The 23,552-nt window shown below is 52.8% G+C and overlaps 1 protein-coding gene across 1 annotated transcript in view; it reads left to right on the plus strand.

The window, feature by feature from the left end:
• The window catches only part of KIAA1755 (KIAA1755 ortholog), a 38,066-nt gene that overhangs the window by 8,916 nt on the left and 5,598 nt on the right, over positions 1-23,552 (plus strand). Inside the window, exons 2-13 of the mRNA XM_036419127.2 lie at positions 5,338-5,535; positions 6,545-7,895; positions 8,999-9,187; positions 10,621-10,744; positions 13,104-13,197; positions 14,054-14,140; positions 15,599-15,715; positions 17,325-17,423; positions 18,521-18,669; positions 20,791-20,929; positions 21,065-21,187; positions 21,699-21,920. Of these exons, the coding sequence (XP_036275020.1) occupies positions 5,338-5,535; positions 6,545-7,895; positions 8,999-9,187; positions 10,621-10,744; positions 13,104-13,197; positions 14,054-14,140; positions 15,599-15,715; positions 17,325-17,423; positions 18,521-18,669; positions 20,791-20,929; positions 21,065-21,187; positions 21,699-21,920 (2,892 nt within the window). The remainder of the gene's footprint in view (positions 1-5,337; positions 5,536-6,544; positions 7,896-8,998; positions 9,188-10,620; positions 10,745-13,103; positions 13,198-14,053; positions 14,141-15,598; positions 15,716-17,324; positions 17,424-18,520; positions 18,670-20,790; positions 20,930-21,064; positions 21,188-21,698; positions 21,921-23,552) is intronic.

The following is a 23,552-nucleotide window of genomic DNA, read 5'->3' on the forward strand; positions in this document are numbered from 1 at the left end:
CTCATTGCTCCCAGAGGTTGGGATGCAGACCATAGCTGGGACACAGACTGGAACTAAATGGCATGGAATCCTGTGTTGAGAGCCGGTCCCTTCTGAATTCTCTGATCTTCTGAGGACCCAGAGGGAACTCTGCCTTCCTCTGGTGATAAGATGTCTTTTACCACCTTCCTAATGCAGGACAGTCTTTTTTGGAAGACAGAAAATTATTGAGCCTTTAGGAAGTGACCAGCTGTCTCTAGAATTTAATGGCAGTATTTGTTTTCATTATTTTTTTATTTAAAAAGGTATTTTTTTTAGCCCTGGCAAGTGTGGCTCAGTTGGTTGGAGTGTTGTTCCATTACAGGTCAGGACACATGCCCAGGTTGTGGGTTTGATTGTCAATTGGGTTGTGTGCAGAAGGAACCGATCAATGTTTCTCTCACACATCAATGTTCCTCTCTCTTTCTCTCTCCCTCTCCCTTCCTCTCTAAAATCAGTAAGACAACAACAACAACAAAAACGTATCCTCAATTGAGGATTTAAAACTTTTTAATAGTTTATAGAAATAGAGCAGTAAAATAATTTCATATAAGAGCTATTTATTATTTAGGTGTCATAATGTGCTAATTAGATCAGATAGCCGAGTGACCTTCTGGACATCATTTCAGAATCCTTCTGGACAAAGCTGCCACAATGGGGGCCAAGGCAGAGGCAGTTAGGGGCAATCAGGAAGGCAGACAAATGGTTAGGGGTAATCAGGTAGGCAGGCAAGTGATTAAGAGCCAGCAGTCCCAGATTTCAAGAGGGATGTCCAACTGCTGATTTAGGTCCAATTCCATAGAAATTGGGCTTAAACCAGCAGTTGGACATCCCTCGAGGGGTCCCGGATTATGAGAGGGTGCAGGCCGGGGTGAGGGACACCTCCTACCCCTCCCGTGCATGAAATTCGTGTACTGGGCCTCTAGTAGCTACTATAATAATAAATACAAACATATTTATATAAATAAAATAATATAAAAACCCCCGAGATCGGTTTGGCTCAGTGGATAGAGCATCGGCCTGTGACTGAAAGGTCCCAGGTTCGATTTCGGTCAAGGGCATGTACCTTGGTTATGGGCACATCCCCAGTAGGGGTTGTGCAAGCGGCAGCTGATCGATATTTCTCTATCATTGATATTTCTAGCTCTCTATCCTTCTCCCTCTCTGTAAAAAAATCAATAAAATATATTTTTTAAAAATAATAATATAAAAACCACCCAATACATTGCTGGTTTATTTTTAGAGTTTCATTGTATTTATGCCAGCTGATACAGATTTTTCCATTTATAGTGGTGATAAAATAATAACTATAATATGAACACAAAATAGCAGTGATGGCTGTTGCTTAATGAGTGCTTAAAGCAGCCGTTCCATGCAGAGAATATATTTATTTTATCATCAAATTTCCTTCAACTTTTTTAGGCAGGTAGGATTGCAATCTCCAGTTTTACCAATGAGGAAATTGAGGCAGAGAAGAGCAAAAAAAAAAACACAAAAAAACAAAAAAACAAAAAACAACAACAACAAAAAAAAACTTGCTCGGTCACATGATCAGTAAGTGGCAGAGCCAGAATTTGAACGTGGGAAATCTGGCTGTATTCTCATAACCAGTATGGTGACATAGAGTTTCCATTCAAAACACAATTATGCAACTCTTTAAAAATCAAATGGGTTTGAAAAAAACAAACAGTAAGTGCTAATAGTAGAAATGGTTAGCATATGCTAACATTCATGAAGGTGACACCGAATGACTAAATTTCCAAAAATAAAATGAAACAAACTTAGGCCAACTCCACGTGCACACGAGAAAAGAGGCGCAGAGAAGGAAGGCACCTGCCCCAGGTGGCACAGTGAAGTGGAGCCTGGGGACCAATCCCCAGGGAGAGCTGGGTGGTGTGGGAGGGGCATGTGGCGGGGGAGGGGTGCTGCTAAGGCCCAGTGTTATTTCCCTGTCTCCAGCGTGTCTGTGCTCATGGATGTTAGACATGGACCTCTAACTCCCTATTTCCGTTCCCAGCGCTATCATCAGGATTGCACGCGCTGGGGGTAAATAACAGTTGGAGCTTAGCCTTGCATGGGGGAGCATTGGAAGAGGTTACCAGGCCAGGCGAGCCAACCACTCTCCACATTAAAGACCCTCTTCCCCTTCAGTGTGAAAATAACCCCTCCTGGTACTTTCATCATCAAGTACCTGAGCTCACTACCAGGACGGTGCCAGTGGGGGCTGAAGCGTTGTCCCATTACAGATCAGGGCACATGCTCAGGTTGTGGGTTTGGTTGTCAATTAGGTTGTGTGCAAGAGGAACCTATCAATGTTTCCTACACTCATTCATCCTACAAACAGTGATGGAGCTGTCTTGTGTCCAGCCCTGTGTGGGTACTGAAGACACAGCGGTGACACTGACATTTGTCTAAATGCCCTGGGCTAGGGTTCCCTGTTGTACAGCCTCCTGGCATCTTGCTGGGCTCGAGAAATGCCATCTTCCTCCTCTTCTAAGGCCCAGTGCTATTTCGTGTTATTTCCCTGTCTCCAGGGACCCCTGCTATATATATACATGAAGATTCTTATTTATTCTCCTCTTCCTTTACATTCCTCCTTGATACATGGACTCGGAGCTGGGGCGCCCCGAATGGCCTCCATTATGCCTCTTGAAGGTTGAAAATCATATCCATGGATTCTGTTATTGTGTCTGGATGGAAACCTCTGGCCTTGTTCAACTTGCCTGTGTTACAGGTGGAAAAGCTGTGGTTGAGAGGGGACTCTTTGGTTCAATTTTCCACAACATTTACTGAGCATCTATTGCCGAAACTGGTTTGGCTCAATGGTAGAGCATCAGTCTGCAGACCGAAAGGTCCCAGGTTCAATTCCGGTCAAGGGCATGTACCTTGGTTGCGGGCACATCCCCAGTAGGGGGTGTGCAAGAGGCAGCTGATCGATGACTCTCTCTCATTGATGTTTCTAACTCTCTATTCCTCTCTCTTCCACTCTGTAAAAAATCAATTAAAAATATTTTTTAAAAAAATTTATTGAGCATCTATTTTGTGCCAGGGACTGAAGACCCTGCACATGTGTCAAACACAAGGCCCGCGGGCCAAATCTGTCCCGCCAGGCCTTGCAATGTGGCCCGCACCGTGCTGTCATCACTGCACTCCGCTGCGTTTCCATCACAATGACAGTTTATGACTGTTCAGTAAACCATTCGGCCCGCGATTTAGGCTGGATTTTAGATTTTGGCCCCTTCTCTGATTGAGTTCGACACCCCTAGGAATAGGAGCCAGTGCCTGCTGTGTCAGTTTCTGTTGCTGCTGAAGCAAATGATCACAAACGTAGTCACTTAAAGCAACTTGAGTCAGTTGTCTTGCGGTTCTATAGAGCAGGAGTCCGTGGGGGTCTCCCCGGGCTCACACCAGGCGTTGGCAGGCTGCATTCTTTTCCAGAGCCTCTTGAGAGAACCTGCTTGTGTTTTCCAGCCCGGAGAGCCATTTGCATTCCTTGGCTGTTTCTCCATTTTCAAAGCCAGCAGCGTCACATCTCTCTGACCCTTCTTCCAGGCACATTTCCCTCTGACTCCCGCCTCTTCTGTGCCTTCTTGCACTTTTGAGGACCCTTGTGATTGGACTGAGCTCCCCCCCCCTCCCCCAGGACCCCCCATCCCTGGACGCAGCCATCCAGAACGCCCTGACAGGTCTCTACCCTCCTTTTGAGGCCACAGCGCCCACTGTCCTGGGGCAGGTGTTCCACCTCCTGGACTAATCTCCTTTAGATCAGCCAATCATCAATCTTTATTTCATTTGCAACATTCATTCCTCTTTGCCCTGTAAGGTAGCATGTGCACAGGTTCCAGAGACTAGGATATGGGCATCTTAGGGGACCATTATTCTGCGTACCATTCCTGTTCTCAGGGAGCCTGGAGTTCATTGAGGGAGTCAGCAAACACGGGGGGAATTGCTATGACAGGGGCACCATGGAAGCCCAGAAAAGCTGACCTAGGGGGTATGGTGGGGGGGAGGGGAGGTCAGACTTGAATCCTGAAGGATGAGAAGGAGTTAGCCAGATGAAGAGGGGATGGAGGTGGAAGGCATCCTGGGGGAAGGAACAGCATGTGCGAAGGCCTGGAGGTGAGTGAGGGAATGCATGTGTCATCGTGGCAGAAGCATGAGAGGGGCAGTGAGGCTGGAGGGGAGACCAGAGGGGTGCACTGTGGCAAGACCATGAGGATCTGGATGCGGGAGGGTGATGGTTTCTGAAGGTACTCGGAACCTTTAACATTCTGAGCAGGAGGCTAAGGAGGTCGGGCTTGCATTTGAGAAAGGTGACTGGAGTCTTGGTAGAATGGCTGGCAGTGAGGCTGACTAGAGGTTGGAAGCCTAAGAGGAGGTGATTCGATGGAACAGGTGATGGGGGACCTGGATCAGGGCGGGGGGGCGGGGGAACAGCGCAGAGCCCAGCGAGTGTATTGGTGAGCTACTGGAGGCAAGAAGACTGGACAGGACATGGCTGAGGGCTGTTTGTGGGCAGGGGAGGCGGAGGGGGCAGCATGGTAAGCAGGCTTCTGGACCTGGCAGCTAATTGATGGTGGGCTCATTGCTGACGCAGAGACAAGGGGAGGGGCGGAGGGGGAGGAGTAGGTTGAGGAAGGTACTGAGCTGAGTTTAATATTGATGGTCTGTGTCTGATAGACCTGTAGGGGAGGTGTCCAGAAAGTAGCTAGATATATGAATCTGGGACTCATATATTAATTATAGAGACTGGTATCAATTAGTTATTGATGTGTAACAAGCCACCCCAAAACTCAATGGTAAAAAACAGCCACTTATGATCACTCAGGCACATGCATACTGACTGGGGTTGTGTGATCTAGAAACACCTTCACTGGTAGTTCAGCTTCAAAATGCAGGTCTGCAGGTCATCCTGGTGGCAGGATTGGCAGTTGCTGACCTTGCCTTTCCCTCTGACCCTGACCTGGATGCCTTCCTGCATTCCTCCATTGCACCTTGGACTAGAGAATGACGTTTGAGCAAAGACCTGCAGGAAGTGAGGCAGTGAGGATGTCTTGAGGAAGAGTATTCCAGGCAGAGGGAACAGCCCATACAGAGGTTCTGAGGTGGGATTGTCGCCTGTGCTGGAGGCACAGAAAGGAAGCCAGTGTGGCTGGAGGAGGTGAGTGAGGGGCAGGAATGGGAGAGGAGGTCAGAGAGTTACCAGGCCATAGTCATAGGGGGCCTGGAAGGTCATGGGAAGTGGCTTCTACCCTTGTAAGTACTGCTACTTTCACTTTTATCCTCTTCTCCTGTTCTTCCCCCCCCCCCCTCCCCCAGGACCCCCCATCCCTGGACGCAGCCATCCAGAACGCCCTGGCAGGTCTCTACCCTCCTTTTGAGGCCACAGCGCCCACTGTCCTGGGGCAGGTGTTCCACCTCCTGGACGCTGACTTCCGAGGGGACGGGCTGAGCTTCCTTCTGGATTTCCTGATCCCTGCCAAGCGCCTGTGCGAGCAAGTCCGAGAAGCAGCCTGTGTAAGTCCGAAGGGACGCCCTCAAACGGAGCAGGAGGGCCACTGGCCCTTTACTCGCTGACATTCAGGAGCCCATCAAGTGTTTGCACTTGTACTAGCAGGGAGGAAGGCATGCATAGAGGGTCGTGTGGGTTCCCCGGCCCCCGGGAGCCTGCCTTGGGGTTGGCATTGTGGGCATCTCCAGGCTGCCTTGGCTGAAGTGGAACAGCTTCAAAAGAAATAGCAGAGAATGTTCCAGACCTTCCCCAGAGCCCTGGAGGCCTTTCGTCCTAGATCCCTTCAAACCCAGGCTCCGGAGGTAAAGTGGAGAGAAAAGCGTTTTAGGCAGCACTCATTGACTGAAAATGATGGGTTCTGAGTAAGGGACAGGGTGATCTGGCCTCTGCCCCAAATTTAGCCACTGATCAGTTTCCTTAAAGACCTTCTGTCTCTGCTTCTTCTTGCTAGCCAGTATCATTTTTAGAGGCTGTGTTCCCATAAGGCTGGAGCCCAGGACCAATCTGGGTTCAAATCATCTCCTAGAGGGGAAAATGAATTCTTTCCCATCAACAGCAGATAGAAAAATTGCAAGGGAGGATCCTGATTGGCCAGACTTGGGTCCCCATGTTTATCCCTGGACCAATCACAGCAGCCAGATTATATAAAATTATCAGGGAGGGCTCAGACTTGATAGATGGGAGGAGAAGGGAGCAGGAGTCAGTAGGACAATCCTCATGGGTTAGGGATTTGCTAACCAGTGCCTAGAACTCAAGCTTTTCTCTCCTGGACCAGTAGGTTAGCAAGTGTTTTTAAGGTCAGGGCCAGGACCAGGGTGAGGCAAGAGGCACCAAAAGTACAACATGTCAGAGGCACTCACTTTCAGGGCTTCTTAAATGCTATATCCTAGGCACCTTTCTTGCCTCACCTTAGCCCTGACCTGTTCAAGATACCTTCTCGGAGAGGAAAGGGAGCAGATCCACAGGTGGGGTTTCAGGGTCAGGTTCTCTGACATCACCCCCTTCTCTCTGCAGGCCCCCTACACACACTGCCTCTTCCTGCATCAGGGCTGGCCGCTGTGCCTGCAGGACAAGGTTGTGGCCCACCTGGCCCCCCTCAACCCCCTCTTACTGCGCCCGGGTGACTTCTACCTTCAAGTTGAGCCTCAGGAGGAGCAGTCTGTCTGCATCATGATCAAGTGCCTCTCGTTAGACCTCCGCACAGTGGACACGAAGCCTGTTCCCGCGTCAGCCTACCCGACACTGTTCACCCAGGAGTGGCTGGAGGCCTTCAACAGTGACTTTGAAGGAAGCCCCCTGCACAACTGCCTGGTAGCTTCAGAAGAGGGGATTGTTCCTGTGCCCTGGACCAAGATAACTAGCCCAGAGTTTGTGGATGACAAACCCCAGGCAGGGACTGTTCTCTTTCCGACTTGGGGTTCCCTTCAATTAGAGGCCCTGGATTTGAGTGGCCCCCAAGAGCTGCATCAGGCCAGGTCCCCAGGCAGCCAGGTGCTGCTTGGCCAGAGCTTGGCCAAGGGTAAGGACAAGACACCTGAGATTAAGTACCCTGGACTTATCAAGGTGGAGCAAGCCAGGCCTGGGGAGGCGGCCTTCAGGATGGACGATGTGGCCAGCCAGAACTTAGAGGGAGAGTATGTGGCTCTCCTGGACTTTTCCCAAGAGAGCAGAGGCGAGCCTGTGAGTAGGGAGGTGGACACACCCCACAGCTGTCCTATTGGGTCACTGGAGGAGCTATCTGGAACTAAAGAAATCTTTTCGCCCCAAGGGAGGCTGTCTCTCTCAGGGGCCAGTGGGAGACCTCCCCTGAGAAAGTGTGCTTGTGCAAAGCCAGCAAGCTTGGAGGAAGATCCCTACATTTTGAGCTTGAAGAGAAAGGTTGACCATAAAGCCCCCTCCCACAACGTAGAATGCCAGCCCCAGGAGCCCTACCTCAACGCCCTTGAGAACCCACTGCACTGTGCCTCTGGCCTCAGGACAGATGTCTCAGAAGAGTCCGCTGGCTCCAAGATGCAGGGACCTCTGGGAAACCCAGAGAATGTGGTCCAGCTCAGGCCTGGGCAGAAACAAGCATCCTGTCCCCAGCTGTGCCCAGCTTGCCCTTCTGCTGCGCCAGCCCTTGAAACCAAGATGGGAGAGAGGACCAAACAGGGAAGTGGGAGGTCTCCCAAGCCCATGACTGGCCCTGGCCGAAACACCTCCTCTCCCAGATCCCCATCGCTCGGACTCAAATTCTTATTCTTGAAGGGGCAGAGGCAAGCTCCCGGGCCCCCGGAGAGAGCCTCGCTCCAGCATAACGGGCCCTGGAAGGTCTTGTGTTCACTCTACTCTCCCAAACCCAACCGAGCCAAGTGCTTGGAGAAAGGTAAGGTGTCCACCTGCATAGCTAGACAGGGGAACTGTCCTCTGACCAGACCAAGTGACAAGGTGGTGCAGGCTGTTAGGGACACAGACCCACCTGGCTGCTCGGTCTCGGCAGTTCAGAGCACTGGGTGGCTTGTCAAGAGGCTCTGGGATTGAGCAAGGTGTTATGACTGTGTTTTGATGGCTTGGAGTCCACACACCAGGTTGGATGACCTTGGTCAAGGACTTAATTTCTCAAAGTTCAGTTCTCCCTCTCTGAGCAATGGAGATCTTACCTGCCTCACAGAGTTTGTTTGCTTGTTTATTTCAACATATTTTTATTGCTTTCAGAGAGGAAGGGAGAAGGAGAGAAAGATAGAAACATCAATGATGAGTGTCTATATAAATCTCTTTCACGGCCCGCATGGAAAGAGTTCCAATTCAGGGTTCGCACAAAAATGAAGAGACTTGAGACTTGAAGAAATTCAACTTGACGATATGGAGGGCCAGGCAGTAGTCCAACTCTAGTGGGAGAATTACTCCTGCTCTCACCCTGCCATCCCCTTTTATCAAGGCTTTGGGGAAAACATCTTAGGCAACATAAACAGAAATTTATGTGTAGCCCTAAGGCAGGAAATAACAGAAGCTTTACACTGGACAAGCAAGGTGGAAGTTGCTTCAGCTAACAATATCTCAACTAAATGTTAGAGCAATTGAGGTTGTTGACCAGCCTTCCTGGCTTCCTGTCCACATCTCCTTTTAGTGAAACTGATTTGTTTTCCAGCAAGTGTCATTGATCGGCTGCCTCCTGCAAGCCCCACACTGGGGATCAAGCTGCAGCCAGGGCATGTGCCCTGACCAGGAATTAAACCGTGACCTCCTGGTTCATAGGTTGATCCTCAACCACTGGGCCATGCCAGCCGGGCATTACGGACTTGTTTTGAGGTTCAAAGAGACACCAGAAGGAAGGAGCTTTGCACAATGCCTGGCACACAGTAGGAGAGCAATAGTTGTAAGCTATCATTATTAGACAGAAGGACATTCCTCTCCTCCCCTCCCCCCCCCCCCCCCGAAAAAATCCATCTTCTGCTTAACACCCTTTCCTTTGTTGTTACTTCTCCCCAGCTGGAACAACTCACACCAAAACATCTGGCCCAGCTGCTGACTCAGGCCCACGGGCTGGAGGAAAGGCTGATTTCCCAGAAGCTTCTTCAGAAAGAGGCCCCACTCTGGATGAGGAGCCACCAGGGCCTGAGCCCCGGATCGGGGCTCTGAGTACGGAGATCATCCACTCCCGGATAGCGTGCCTGCCAGGTCCTCGGGATTATAGGGGCAGGTGGAGCGGGAGGGTATTTGGGGTGAGAGTGGATCCCTGGGCATCCTCAGATGTTGGCGGGTGTGGGAGAAGACATGGAAAGCTCCAGAGACCAGTGTTCTGGACTGAGCCTCCCTGGGACTCGGTTTTCTCATCTTTCTAATGAAGATGTTGGATTATACAGGGTGGGGCAAAAGTAGACTTACAGTTGTTCATATGGAAAGTAATACAATCATTAACAAATAATAATACAAAAACAGACTCTGTGTTTCATGAACTCACAACTGTAAACCTACCTTTGCCCCACCCTACATAAAAGCATTTTCTAGATATCTGTCCAAATATTCATCCATCCATCCACCTAACCACCCACTCACCCATCTATCCATCCAAACATCCATCCATCCACCCACCTATTCATCCTTCCATCCATCCATCCATCCATCCATCCATCCATCCATTCTTCCATCCTTCCATCCTTCGTCTCACCCATTCATCAACTCATGTACATACAGTCTACTTTCAACAAGGCAGGGAAAGTGTTTGTCTTAGGTCAGGTTCCCTAGAAAATGAGCCAGAGACAGTGATCCTATTGAAGGTTACTCTCAGAAGGGCAGTGAGGGAAGCAGGTCGGGGTGGGGGAGGAGCTTTAGGACCAAGGATGTGGCCTGACCCCACAAAGCTGTTTCCATAGTAAGGTGCAGGCAACTGGTCATTTGTGCCCTCATCTGTTCATCATCAAGCCAGGCTGATCCTGGGATGGGAGGCAGGGTGAGCCCATAATCCAGTTCAGCTGAAGGGAAGGCAAATCTTCAGAGAAGAGGGCATCTGTGAGCCATTTCCAGCCAATACTTGTAGCCGTGGGGGGATGAGTGACCTGAGGGGGTCTGGGTGGGGCATTAACAGCATCCAGCACAAAGGGCATTATCATTTTCTTTTAACACTTATTCACCTTTGCAATTAATATTTGCTGAACACCTGCTGTGTGTCAGGCCCTGAGCTTAGCACTGAGGATTCAGCAGGAAGCAAGTCTGATGTGTTCTCTGCTCTCAGAATGTCTCTGTGCTAATGGTGGAGAAAATTCAACAGGTCACTACCACTCAATGTAAAAAAACTTGTGACAATGGGGCCAAACAGGAGACTGTGGGGGAACAGATCCCATGAGCATTATCTCCTGGGTGCCCAGGTCAGAGGGAGTCCAGAGGAGGCGAGGCTATCTCTGCATGGAGGAGGAATTCAGGGATGACTTCTCTGAGGAAGTGGCTTTTGAGCTGGGTTGTGAAGGATGAATAAGAGTTTAGAATGAATGGACCAGAGTGGGGGTTGGGTAGGAAGGGACCAGTGTGGGCAAAGGCCTGGAGGCCATCAAGAGGCCCCAGTCGAGAGGGTGCACCAAAGTTCTCACTGCACATGTGTGTCCTCTCTCCTCCAGGTGGTCGGGACAGGGCTGGGCGGCCCCTGCTTCTGCTGTCAACTACCCAGAAGGCTTGGGAGGCACCATGGTGCACAGCCTCTGAGGTCACCAAGCTGCTCTCCTACCTGTGCACTGTCCCCAGGTAAGAGGCTGGGCTGGGTGGCCACTCCATCCTTCCAACCTCTCAGCATAGAGCCTAGGATAAGGCAACCAGTGGACAGACACCATATCCTTCCAGCCAATCGTCTTTTCCCAGAGCCAGTCCCCAGATGGTGGAGACAAAGCAGGACACGCTTAGTCCCCGCCAGTGGGATCCCAGGCTGGTCAGGGAGGCAGATGATGTGCCAAAAAAAGGAACCATGGGCAAGCAATTCTCAGGAGTGTTCCTGTGGTGAAGGAAACAGAGAGCTATTGTAGGTCAGTGATTTTCAAACTCGAGCTTGCCTCAGAGCCTCCTGAAGGGCTGTTAAAACAGCACTGAGACCCACCTCCAGAGTTTCTGATCTAGTGAGTCTGTGGTGGGGCCTGAGAATTTGCATGTCTAACTAGTTTTCTGATGATCTTAATGCTGCTGGACTGTGGACCACCTTTTTAGGACCATGGTTGTAGAGTGAGAGGGGGGAGGGGACTAATTCCAGTTCCCTGAGGAGGTGATAACTGAGAGCTGATATCTAAATTATAACTATTTGTGCTCGCTTCAGCAGCACATATACAAATTATAACTATTTGTTGAACAAATGGAGGACGACTGAGTGAATGAGTGAACAAATGAGTGAGAGAGTGAAAGAATGGGTGAGTGAGTGAGTGAGTGACCCAGGCTGAGTTCTAACCTCCCACCCCACCATTTGGACTTCATGTTGGACTGGCTAGGGAAGAGGTACCATCCTTTCTTCTGAGTCTCAGCCCCAGTCAGGCGGTCTCAAAAGTGATGTTTGCTCAGGGCTATGGTTATTGAACCCAACCCAACCTAGAGGTTCTGCTGCTAGGGGCAGGGAGCGGAGGGACTGATGGACTTCTCCATGCACTCCACCCCATGGAAGGCACCACCTCCACCAGCTGGCCACTGAGATTTTTCTTCCTTTGTCCAAGGCGGAGTGGCTTTTCTGACCTTACAGGGAGATGGGACCCCCTTTTCAGTGCTGAGAAGTGGCCAGTGTGGTACACAAAACCCTGGAATCCCACTAGCTTGCTGTGTGATCTGGGGATAGTAACCTCCCCTCTCTGAGGCTCACCTGAAAAAAAAGGGGGGGGGGGACCAAGTGTGGGCACAGAAGGTGGAGTGAGCTGCAATGTAAACTGGAAGGCGGTGTCCTCAGGGCTCCTGTGTGCTGGGCTTGCGTTTCTCTCCTGCTTTGAATCAGTGCTGCTGGCATCTGTTCTGTGCCTGGCTTCCCGCCGGGGCATTCTAGGGACCCAGACGCTCCCCACAGTGAGTCCTGGGCCCTCGGGGCCTCTAGGCTGGTGGCAGAGGCAGATGTGGAAATAACCCGCTCTCCCATGAGGCAGAAACTAGTCTCCCCATTTGCAGATGGGTAATGGGCCCCCAGCTTAAAGGGACAGCATGCCCAGGTGACCATGTACCAAGGCAGGGCCACAGCTGTGCCCCACGCTGGCCACCCCTGGTTCTGTCTGTGAACAGGCGTGTAAGGCTTGAAGGCAGTGGGTTTATTTTCTCAACCTGCCTGGTGGTCAGAATAGCCAAGGGCGCTTGGGAGCCCACAGACTCCCTGGCTCCACCCCTTACACCCGGATGTCTGGGTGGACTGGGTGTGGCTGGGGCTCAGGGATCAGTATTTTAACAAGTTCCAACAATTGGCCCGCTCGGGAAATCCAAGGTGATGGCTGAAAAGTGCAATGTGAACCAGTTAGGGTGTTGGGCTGCAAGTAACAAATTCCAATTTAAAACGCATTATCAGGTAAGGAAATTTATCATTCTATGTCTCTGCCTTATAGCTCTTTGTAAAAACTTCTTAAAGGAGAGACTTCTTTCCCTGAAGCCCCTCAGCAAACTTGCCATGTTTCACTGGCCAAAAATATGTCACATGACCCTTATCGAAACCTATCATTGGCCAGAGGAATTAGATCCCTATTGTTGGCCCCAACTAATCAGAAACTAGCCCCTGTGGTGGTGGTGGTGGGGGGGGGGGTATAGTCATATGGTGGAACTTGACTCTCATTCTTGAAAATGAGAGTTCTGCCCACACAAAAGGGATAGGTGACTTACCCACTGTCACTGGATAGGGCTTATAGTTTATGATTATTAGGATGTAAGAGAAGGTTGTTCAAGGTACTGTGGGAGCATTGAAGAGAGAGCAATGGGTTCTGGAGAAAAATCCAGGAGGTCTTCCTGGAGGGAGGGGCATTGGATCTTGGTCCTGCAGGATGAAGACTATCAATTAATTAAAGCTTCTAGCAGCCGGTTTCCCTCATTCCACCAGGTCCTTCCCCCTAGAGGGCCTGGTTTATCCAGCAAGACTGCCAGTTCTGTTTACCACCCACAGGCCAGAAGACAAAACCAAGGGGCTGGCGGTGGTGATCGATGCCAGGAAGCAGCCTCTACACCCAGTCCTGGTTGATGCCTTGAAAGCCACCCAGGTGAGGGAGAGGTGGACAGCATCAGCCTAGGAAGTCTTGGGAGCACCAGGGGCCTTCGGGTACGCATGGGGTCTGGGACCTCAGAGCTGGGTCCAGGCTCCCAGGCAGGGACTCCTCGTGGCAGCTAGCAGAGACCCAGCCCAAACAGGCTTAACGAGGAAGGTTCTTCATTGGTTCACATGATTCCATAGTCCAGGAGTTAGATCCAATGTCAAGTGTGGCCTCATTCGGGGCCTCCAATATTGTCACTCAAATATTCTCTCTCCATTTCTGGCCCTGTTCTCTTGGGAGGCTGCCCTTCTCCGCCAGGCCCCTCTCTTAGCGACAATCTGGCTCCCAGAAGTTCTACCTTTCCCTGGTCTTGCATTCAAGTCCCCGTAGGAAAGAAAGATCCTTTTCCCAGAAGTCCCAGCAAAAGTTTTTTTTGTGTCTCCTTAACCCTGATTGGCTCAGGTGTTGGGAAAATGCGACGCACTGATTGGCTTAGACTTAGGCCACCTGAACCTCATGAACTGAGAATAGGGGAGGGAAGAGAATCCTCCGGAGCTGGTATGGGCAGCAGAGTAAATAGAATTTTGGTTTAAACTCACCTCAGGGTCTGACCTCCTCCTCCTTACTGTATAGACGGGGAAACGGAGGCCCAGAGGGGATGGGTCATCTAGGAAGTTTGCAACCCATCTTGGACCTCTTGATGTCCATTGACACCCTCCACACATACCCTACAAGGGTCCCGGCCTTGCACAATCCCCTCTCCCACTCCCTGGCCCTGTGGCCTAGTCACTTGTGTCATAGGCGGGAAGCTCAGGGCTCAGTGAAGGCCTGGGCAGAGCAGCTCCGAAATGCTTCCTCCGTACAGGCTCTGGACCCAGCCTCCATCCACGTCATGCTCTTCCTGGGGGAGAAGGAGACTGCTCTTCTACTGGAGACATTACCTGACGTCCAGGTGAGGGGTAGGCAGCATCAGGCGAGCAGCGAGGAGGTGTTGGGCTTGCACTGAGCTGGGCTGAAGAATGGCAGGTGTCCCGAGCGAGGAAAGGTACTGTGGGAGCACTAAAGAGAGAGCAATGAACTCTGGAGAAAAATCCAGGAGGTCTTCCTGGAGGGAGGGGTATTGGATCTTGGTCCTGCAGGATGAAGACTACCAATTAATTAAAGCTTCTAGCAGCCGGTTTCCCTCATTCCACTAGGTCCTTCCCCATAGGGTCTATTCTTTGTGTCTCCTTAACCCTGATTGGCTCAGGTGTCAGGAAAATGTGACACAAAGAAATAGACACAAAGAAATACAAGGCTCATGAGCTACATACAACTCTCCAGCCCTGCCCCCCGGCAAACGCAGCAATGCCTGGTGAACACCAACACATGATTGAGAGCTGCACATGGCAGGTTACCTTTTTCCAAAGCTTACTCCAGCCAAACCCTCCCCACTTGCTTTGCTCAAGGGGAAACTGAGGCCCAGGGCCACCCAACAGGCTGGAGGCAGAGGTGCCTGTGCCTCCCAACGGTCCTGTGTTTCTCTCCCTAGTTTCTATTTGTCTCAGCCTCAGTGCAGAGTTGATCTGGGACTTTGCAGGAAAGAACCCGGCCACTCCCTTTCTCCAGTGCCGGGCACCGCGGGCCGTAGTCTGGGCACCGGTGCGCTGCCCGGCTTCAGGAGGTGGTGTTAAAGGGCCCCTCGCTCCCGGTTTGTGACAGGCACATTGTAAGCTAGAGACATGCTTTCCACGCTAGTCAGAGTGCAATCTCCAATGACGTCGTTCTGCTGGGGCCCTGGGACTCTTTGCATCTGTCACATGCTCCCGGGTGATGCCACTGCTGCTGGTCTGTGGACCCCATCTCGGGGACCAGGACTGACTAGTGGACCCCCAAACCACACATCAGCTCAGCCCCACGCTTAGGTGTCTGGAGCTGTCCCCAGCATAAAGCTCCACCTGCACTGCCTGCGAGAAGCAGTCACCTGGTCCCTTCTCGGTGTCTGAGGGGCTGCTGTTAGGGTTTGGTGTCCTCCCTCAACAGCCTCAAGGAGGAGACAGCACCTTGGTGGGTCACCAGAGCGTGGTACAGGATTACAAAGAAGCTAGGGCCAGCTTCAGTCAATCTGTGTGATTGCCTGGAGGGCTGGGCTGGGCAAGAGGGAGCAAGAGCTGTGTCTGATGATGAATGATGTCTGCCTTGGGCACAAGCCAGGAGAGGGGCAAGGCAAGTGCTGTGCTGATTTGCTATTCCTCACCCGGGAGTCTGGCTCTGAATTTTGATTTTTCAGAATTCCCAGAGAAAATCCATTGCCCAGAGAGCAACTCTTAAAGCCAGGGGCAGACTCGCCGGTGGGAGGTGGAATGGTATGGGGGCTGGGGGCTGTCCCCACACCGAGTGCCTGGTCCTCCTGACTCTTTTTGGTCCGCAGGTGGAGATGCTGACCTCCCTGAAGGCCCTCAGCCACCACGTGGACCCCAGCCAGATGCCCGCGGCCCTGGACGGCTCCTTCCCCTACTGCCACAGCGAGTGGGTGCAATTCTTCCAGGTGTCTACCATCTCAGCCTTCCGCCACGCACCCTCACCCCTTCCCTTCCTCCCTTCACCAAACTGCTCCTCGGACCCATCCACGCTGTCAGGTTCAAAACTAGTCACTCAACAAAAGTTTAAAAGGAAGGTGCAGAGCGGAGTGATTGAGAGCTCAGGCTCTGGGGCCCGACTGCCTGGGTTCCAATCCCAGTTCTGCTGTGTGGCCTAGGGTACGTTACACACCTTCTCTGAGCCCACTTCCTCATCTATAAAAGGGGGCGGGTAACCATAGCCGGGAGGGTTGTTGTGAGCAGTAATTGAGTCAATGGGGGTAAAGAGTTTAGAAAAATGCCTGGCACATGCTAAGAGCTTGTCTGCATTCACTGAACATAAATACAGACATCTGCTCTGTGGACCCACACAGCTCTGGAGCTCAGGGTGTGATGGGAAAGGCAGACATGTTCCCTCTTGAAAGAGCGAGGAAATAAGGAAACTGCCAGCGAGGGGCTCCTTTGCCGTGTGATCTCAATTCCTCTGGCCCAAATTAACACCCAGGATTGCGGGGGAGGGGGGAAAGGTGGGTGTCACACAGCAGTACGCAGATTACCAGCTGGAACCCTGCCGGGCAGTGTCGGCCGGGGCGTTCTCTAGACCAGGGCCGCTCGCTCTCAGCATCGTCCACATTTGGGGCTGATCAGTTTTTTGTGGAGAGCGTGATCGGCACCATTCCTGACCTCTGCCCACTTTGACCATGACAAGCAAAATGTTTCCATGCATTGCCCATGTCCCCTAGGGGGCGAAAGTGACTCCCCGCTGAGAGCCACTGGGCTGTACTAACAGTTTACAATGTGGTCCTCTTCTTTTAAACACCGTGTCTGTTTGAAAATGGGCAGCACGTTCAACGTTCACGTGGTGCACAGAGCACTGAAAAATCTCCTCTCCTATTGTCCGCGGGGCCCCGGTTCCCTTCTCCGATTAATCGAGTGACTTTCGAACTACATTTGTGTTTTAAGACTTTCCCTTTAAATGAAACCTTGCCTGTAGAGCCAGAATATAAAACTGGTAATGAGGAAGACCAACACTGTTTGATCCTCACACCAGCCTGTAAGGCAGGAATTACGGTGATCCCATTTTACAGAGGGAGAAGCGGAAGCACAGAGAGGTTAAGTAACTCTCCTAAGGCCTCACAGCGAATATATGGGTGGAGCTGGGCCGAAGTGGGACCCAGCAGAGGATGTCCCCCTTCCCCTATCCGCCCTCTCCCTCTGCCTTCCCCTGCCCCCAGGTATCCCCACTGCAGCCTGGGATAGGGCAGGCCTGTCTGTCTTCTCCCTCTCTCCTTCCCAGCATCGGTGGTTCTCAAAGTGTGGTCCCCGGAGCGGCAGTGTCAGCATCACCGGGGAACTTGTTGCACATTCCCGTTCTCAGGCCCCGCCCCGAGGAACTAGGTCAGAAACACAGGAGTGGGGCTTGGCCGCCTGGACGCTAACCAGCCCTCCGGTGATTCTGACGCAGCAGCTAGAGTTTGAGAACCACCTCCTCAGGCCCCTGCTGTGTCTTCCCGGGTGGGGGAGGTGCCCTCCTCACGGCTCAGGCTGACACCCCCACTCTGGCCTTCTGTCCTGCAGAAGTCAGACCCTTTCCTTGCTGACCTCCGCCAGGCCTCCTCCCTGCTCCAGGCCTCCATCAAGGAGTTTGAGAAGGGTGACCCCCGTGGAGGGGCACAGGTGAGCCAGGGGCATGGAGGGAAACTCACCACACCTCACATTCCTCAGACCAAGGACTCAATGAAGGGAACAGCCAGGCTGGGCTTCATCATCCCTGCTTTACTTTTAAATATATATATATATTTTTATTGATTTCAGAGAGAAAGGGAGAGGTTGAGAAAGATAAAAACGTCAGTGATGAGAGACAATCATTAATCAGCTACCTCCTGCATGTCCCTTCTGGTTCATAGGTTGATGCTCAATCACTGAGCCATGCTTGCTGGGCTCATCCCTGTTTTTCAATCATCCATTTGACTAATATTTACCGGGTACTCGCTGTGTGCACCCAGAGTCCCAGCCTGGGCAAGCCGATTTGTCCCTGCCCTCCTGGGGTGCATGGTACAGAGGTAGAGGTAGTTGTTAAAAAGTGAACGAAGAAATGGGCATGTCATTACAAATTGTGCCAAATGCTATGAAAATAAGGTGGAAACTAATGGGGAAGGAGAGAGGGCCTCCCTGGAGGGATGGTGTTTACATTCAGACCTGTAGGATGAGAAGGAGCCTGCGTAGGCATAGGCAGGGGATGGGGCTCCAGGCGGAGGGCAAGCATGTGCAAAGGCCCTGAGGTGGGATTGTGCTTGCTGTGTTCAGGAATAGCATGGAGGCCAGTGTGGAATGGAATGATTTGGGGGCGAGGGAAGGCGAAAACCAGAAGATTTTCTGGATAGAGGCTGTATCAAGGAGGAGTTGGATTGGTTTTCCTTCCAAGCAGGCAGGGAAACCACTGGAGAATTTTAAGCAGAAGGATGTTTAAATTTGCACTGAGATCCTTCCAGCTGCCATGTAGAGAATGGACTGCAGGGGGAGCCAGAGTGTAGCAGCAAGACCAGGGAGGAGACCAGTGTGCCAACAAGCAATGATGGCACTTGGACCAGTGAGATTGCCATGGCGATGAGAAGAGTGGCCTGAAGAGATGTTTTAGGGATAAAGACTAGACTTTCTGCAGGACTTTGTATGCCAGACTGGGGGAGTTGGGCACGGTCATGGTGTGGGGAGCCCTGGAAGGTGGTAGAGGGGAAGAAGGGAGTAGGTCTCAGGCCACCTCCCTCCACTGGCAGGAGGCCGCCAGGCGTCTGAACAAGTCCAAGGAGCTGATGGAGGCGGTGCTGAGGGACCCGGTTCTGCTGGGCCTCCAGCGGGAAGGCGGGGCCACCCTGGCCAGGCTGCAGCAGGAGGCCAGCAGGCTGGACTTCAACCCAGATGTCAGGTACGGACGCCCCCCCTTTACCTCTCCCATCCCTCCTGTTTCTCGGATGGGAGTGAGTTGCTGGGGGCACTTAGGGTGGGCCCTGCAGATGCCCAGGACAGGGATGTGCGCAGGGCCCATATCCTGTCCCTTCTCTGCTGCCCTCCTTCGGCCCCAGTCAGGGGTGGGCATTGGAGGACAGCCCTGCCTGTTTCCGGTCACACTCATGGACCAGGCACTTCCTCTCCCCAGACACCCAGCTGAGCCTGGACAGGCTCACCATGTGTGAGGTCTCAGAGCCACAGCAAAAACAATTCCCAGAAAGTACCAATTTTCTTAAATTTAGGGGTGGTGTAGGGGCAAATCAGTAATTAAATCAGCCAGTAATTAGAAATGTCTTTGTCTCTGTTAGAACACAAAGTGTGCATAAACTCAAGGACAATCCGTTTATTTAACCAGCACCTAAATGGCACTTAGTATGAGCATAATATTGTGTTAAAGGTTTTACAGATAGTAACTTGTTTAATCCCCACCCATGTGGTGAACCTAGTAGCATTTTCATTTTATAGCCGAGGGGCCTGAGACTCAGAGAGGCTAAGTGACTTGCCCAGCGTCACAGAGCTGGGATGTGGTGGGGCCAGGACTTGAGCCCAGGCAACTTGGCCCAGAAATTTGAGCACACCGCTCTGAGCTGTGCCCACAGGCAAAGTCATGCTGATAGGAGCTCTGGGCAGCAGGGCCCTGGTACCAGGTATGGAGTCGGCCCCCCTGTCCCTCACGTGGCCTGGTGGGGCTGTGGTTCCCAGAATATCCCTTCTCACTGGCCAAGCGACAGGCCCCTGGTGTCAACCAGAGGCCCCTCCAGGCCGTTAGCCACCGGCAGGTCCACCAGGGGGCGCTGTGGTCCCGTGTGAGCCGCTGTGGGTATTTGTTCTGCTGCTGGGTCCCTGCAGCTCCCGCCTACTGCCCTCCCTTTCTTCCTTCCTACCCCCCTCCCTCCACCAGGCAAGCTGGCATTTTCCATCAGGTTCACGCAGCCTGGACCCTCACCTGAAAGGGCAGGGACTGGGAGGAGTATCTGTCAGATGGGGAGGGCCCCGAGCAAGGCAAACAGGCATTCCTTCCATTCCATCTCCCCTTTTTCCTTTTCCTTCTGAAGTAAGACACTCCGCCTTTCCCCTCCCACCCCCCACCCCTACCCCCAACCCCATGAGCAGAAGAGAGTGGGTGGGATGTGAGGGGTGTAAGAAAAGCCTCCCTTTACCCAGGTGTTATCACGCCTGGGTCCCGTCCACAATCCATTTATGTATTCCTGGCTCTGACCGTTTTTTAAAACAATGTTCAGGAAAAGCCATGGCTGGGTGGGTTCCAGTTCAGACTGCCATGTTCGAGGGTCAGTTCCTCTCTATGGACCTCATTCTCCCATCTGTAAAATGGAGGCTGGTGAGGGCGGTGACAGCTGCGCACTATCCCCGCAATAGAAATAACAAGTGCCCGCGAACACTGTAAGCCCAGCCCTGGGTAAGTGTTTTGGATGCAGGAGGCTGGGCCTCAGGCCTGGCTCCTGAGCAGGTTAGGAAGCACTGGTGTCCAGGCTGCGCTCAGACCTGACTCTGCTGGCCTGGGCTGGGCCTGGGCATCGGGATTTTTTAAGCGCGCAGGGCAGATTCTAACATGTAGCCAGGGTTGAGAGTCAAGGAGTTAGATCATGAAATCCTTGCAAGCAGTCTGTGAGGTGGATTCTGTTAGCTCCACCTCTGAGAGATGAAGAAAAAAACAAAAACAAAACAAAAACAGAGGCACAGAAAGGCTGACGAATTTGCACTAGGTCCCATGACTAGAAGGTAGCAGGGCTGGGATTTGAACCCAGATCTGTTCAGTTTGGGTCATACCCTCCTGGGTAAGAGAGTGTCCTTTGGTGTCCTGCTGTGCTTGATGGCCCTCCCAGTCCATGTAGACCAAAGCGGCGGCCCGGAGAGGTGTAGGGACCTGCCCAGAGTCACACAGCAAATCAGCAGCTAGAATACCCAGGTCCGGGCCACAGGCTCGCTGGGAGTTAGGAGGTGAGGCAGGCCTATACTGGGCAGGAGTATTGTGTGGGGAGTACATCTTGGGCCTTCTCTTACCCCCTCCGCCTCCCAGGAGCCACCTGGCTGAAGCCACTGCCCTCTATAGCCTGGTGGACGAACAGCTGCATGTCCTGGTCACCACGTCCAACCACCTCCTGGGGAGGCTGGAGCTCCGCGTCCGCATGGGCCGCCTGGAAGCTGCCATCCACCAGGTGAGGGGGGGTGCCTCCCCGGGACATGTGGGGGCTCCTGCTCCAGGCTCTGCCCCAGCCAGGCACGTGCTCCGGTGTAAGAACATGAACCCCTCATGTCCAAACCTCCCTCCTCGCTTCCCTCCCCCATCCCAGGTCAGCAACTGGATGGAGCAGGAAGGAAGCCGGTGTCTGCAAGCGCTGGCCCCCAAGGATGGAAGCCTGGAGACCGTGCAGAAAGCCCACCTCGAATTTGAGGACTTCTTCCTTCAGGCCGCAGTGAGTCCCTGAACCTGAGGGGCAGGCCTGGAGCAGACGGAGAGAGGGCAGGAGGGGGCGGCATGCCGGGGCCAAGGAGTGGAGGTGGGCAAGTGCATGAAGACTTCCAGAGACAGTGAGGAGACCGGCACGGTCATAACTTATAATAGATGCTATCTCCTCCAGGGTTCAGCTTAGATGCTCTCTCCTCCAGGAAGCTTCTGGAACCACTGAGTCCAAAGCCGACTCATCTCAGAATTCCTGGGGGAACTCCCAGAACAGTGGGGGGATGGAGGTGGGGCCAAACAGGGCAACAGACAGACAGGGGAAACTGTGGGGACCCGGAGCTTTCCAGAAGAGGATGACTCCAAGCAGAGTCCCAGCTAGGAGAAGTACACGGCCTTGGCAAAGGCCGGGGGCCCCGTTGTATAGATGAGGAAACCGAGGCACGGGAGATCTCATCGCTCAGCAGCGGGGCAGCGGGAGGCCTCGGCTGAGGCAGGAGCTGAGGGATGCCCCTCTCCCCACACAGGCCCAGTACCGGCAAGGCCTGGAGCTGTCCAAGCAGGCGGCCCAGCTGGGAGCCTCTGCGGGAGGGGCCGGCGGGGCGGGCGGGGCGGAGCTCCCGGAGCTGGCCGCCTTTGCCTCCACGCAGCGGGCCTTCCAGGCCAGGCTGACCCACTTCTACATGGCTGCTGAGCGGCAGCGCACCGACCTGGAGACGCTGCTCCAGCTCTACCACTTCTGCAAGAAGGTGAGCCCCCCGCCCGCCCGCCTGCACGGCCCGCCCTCCGGCTGGGAGGCGGGGAGCAGCCCAGGCACACACTAGGCGCTTTGCACGCTGCGTTCCACAGCCCATCACCTCCGTTTTCCAGAAGGGAAGCACAGCCTGAGAGGTGAAGTCATCACCTAACTCCAGTCCGTCTGATCCCTGACCCGGTTTAACCCCCTCCGCCAGGCAACCTCCCAGTGACCCTCAGCTATCACTTCTTGCTTTTTTTCTTTTAAATGTGTATTTTAAATTGATTTCAGGGAAGGAGAGGGAAAGAGAGAAACATCAATGCATCGTTGATCGGCTGCACGCCCCCTACTGGGGATTGAGCCTGCAACCTGGGCGTGTGCCCTTGACTGGAATCAAACCTGGGACCCTTCAGTCTGAAGGCCAATGTTCTATCCATTGAGCCAAACCACCTAGGGCTCACCTGCTTCTTAAACATTGGGATTAGGGAAAGGAACCTAGGGATTTCTGAGAATCCAGTCGAAAGCACAGGCTTTCTCTCCACACACGGATCTCTGTAGGTGACCTCCATCTCATCTCACCCTCTGTTACAGATTTGGAGAAACAGCATCAGAGGAGGGCTGTCACTTAGCCAAGATCACACAGCAAGCCCATGGCACCATCAGAGTGCTCTTTCCCAGGCCTTGCCTGCACTGATGGCGCCAGCGGAGAAGGGGGGACAATTGGCTGAGGTTGGCATGTTCAGAACAGAGGCCTCAGTCCTAGCTGGGAACCTGGAGTTTGGCCAGGAGGGTGGAGGAGAGGGTAGGACTACCTTGGTCAGGTAGGGCTGGGGACAAGTAGATGCAAAGTAATGCCAAGAGATGATAGATGCAAAGTAATGGGGTTTCTCTTGCCTCTCATCTCTTGGCAACCCAATGTGGCAAGGTTGATTAGCCCATTTTACAGATGAGAAAACTGAGGCCCAAAGAGAAGGAAAGAAAAGCTGGAATGTGAACATAGATGTGTCCACGCCCTATCACATGCTCTCTGCTCTCCAAAGGTGGGGAGGTAGGTGGAGAATGACAACCGATTAGCCATGTCTAAGCCAGGATGATGATGATGATGATGATGATGATGATGATTAGGTGATTATGATGAGGATAGCCTACTTGTTGACCGTGTACTCATGCCAGAGCCTCTTACCTACCAGTATAAGGGCTTCACAAACCTTGCCTGATTGAATTCTCACCAGATCTTTATGAGGGAGGGGGTGCCAACATTCTCCCATTTTACAGATGAGGAAACTGAGGCCCAAAGAGGAAAGCAGCTGGCTCAAGGACTCCCAGCGGGCTGATGGTCAAGCAGGATTCGACTGTAGAGCCCTCACCTCTTCTAAATCTCTCCCAAGTCCCTCATTTTCTGATGGGGAAACTGAGGCGTAGGGCCACGGGGGTTAGGCTGGGAGAGCTGTGACCCAGCTGGAACAAGAACCCACCTCTCTGGCCCAGGCCCAGTGACCTCAGCTGCCCCTCACGGCTGAGGACAGAGCGTGAGAAGAGCCTGACCTCAGACTCCCAGCTGTCAGGCCTGCCCTTCACCCGGGGACAGAGAACACAGGGTGTTTCGGAGGGCAGTGGCGGGACTCCGGTCAATCACGCCAGGGGC

This window comes from Pipistrellus kuhlii, unplaced genomic scaffold (genome assembly GCF_014108245.1).
Source record: "Pipistrellus kuhlii isolate mPipKuh1 unplaced genomic scaffold, mPipKuh1.p scaffold_m20_p_6, whole genome shotgun sequence".
Classification (NCBI taxonomy): domain Eukaryota; kingdom Metazoa; phylum Chordata; class Mammalia; order Chiroptera; family Vespertilionidae; genus Pipistrellus; species Pipistrellus kuhlii.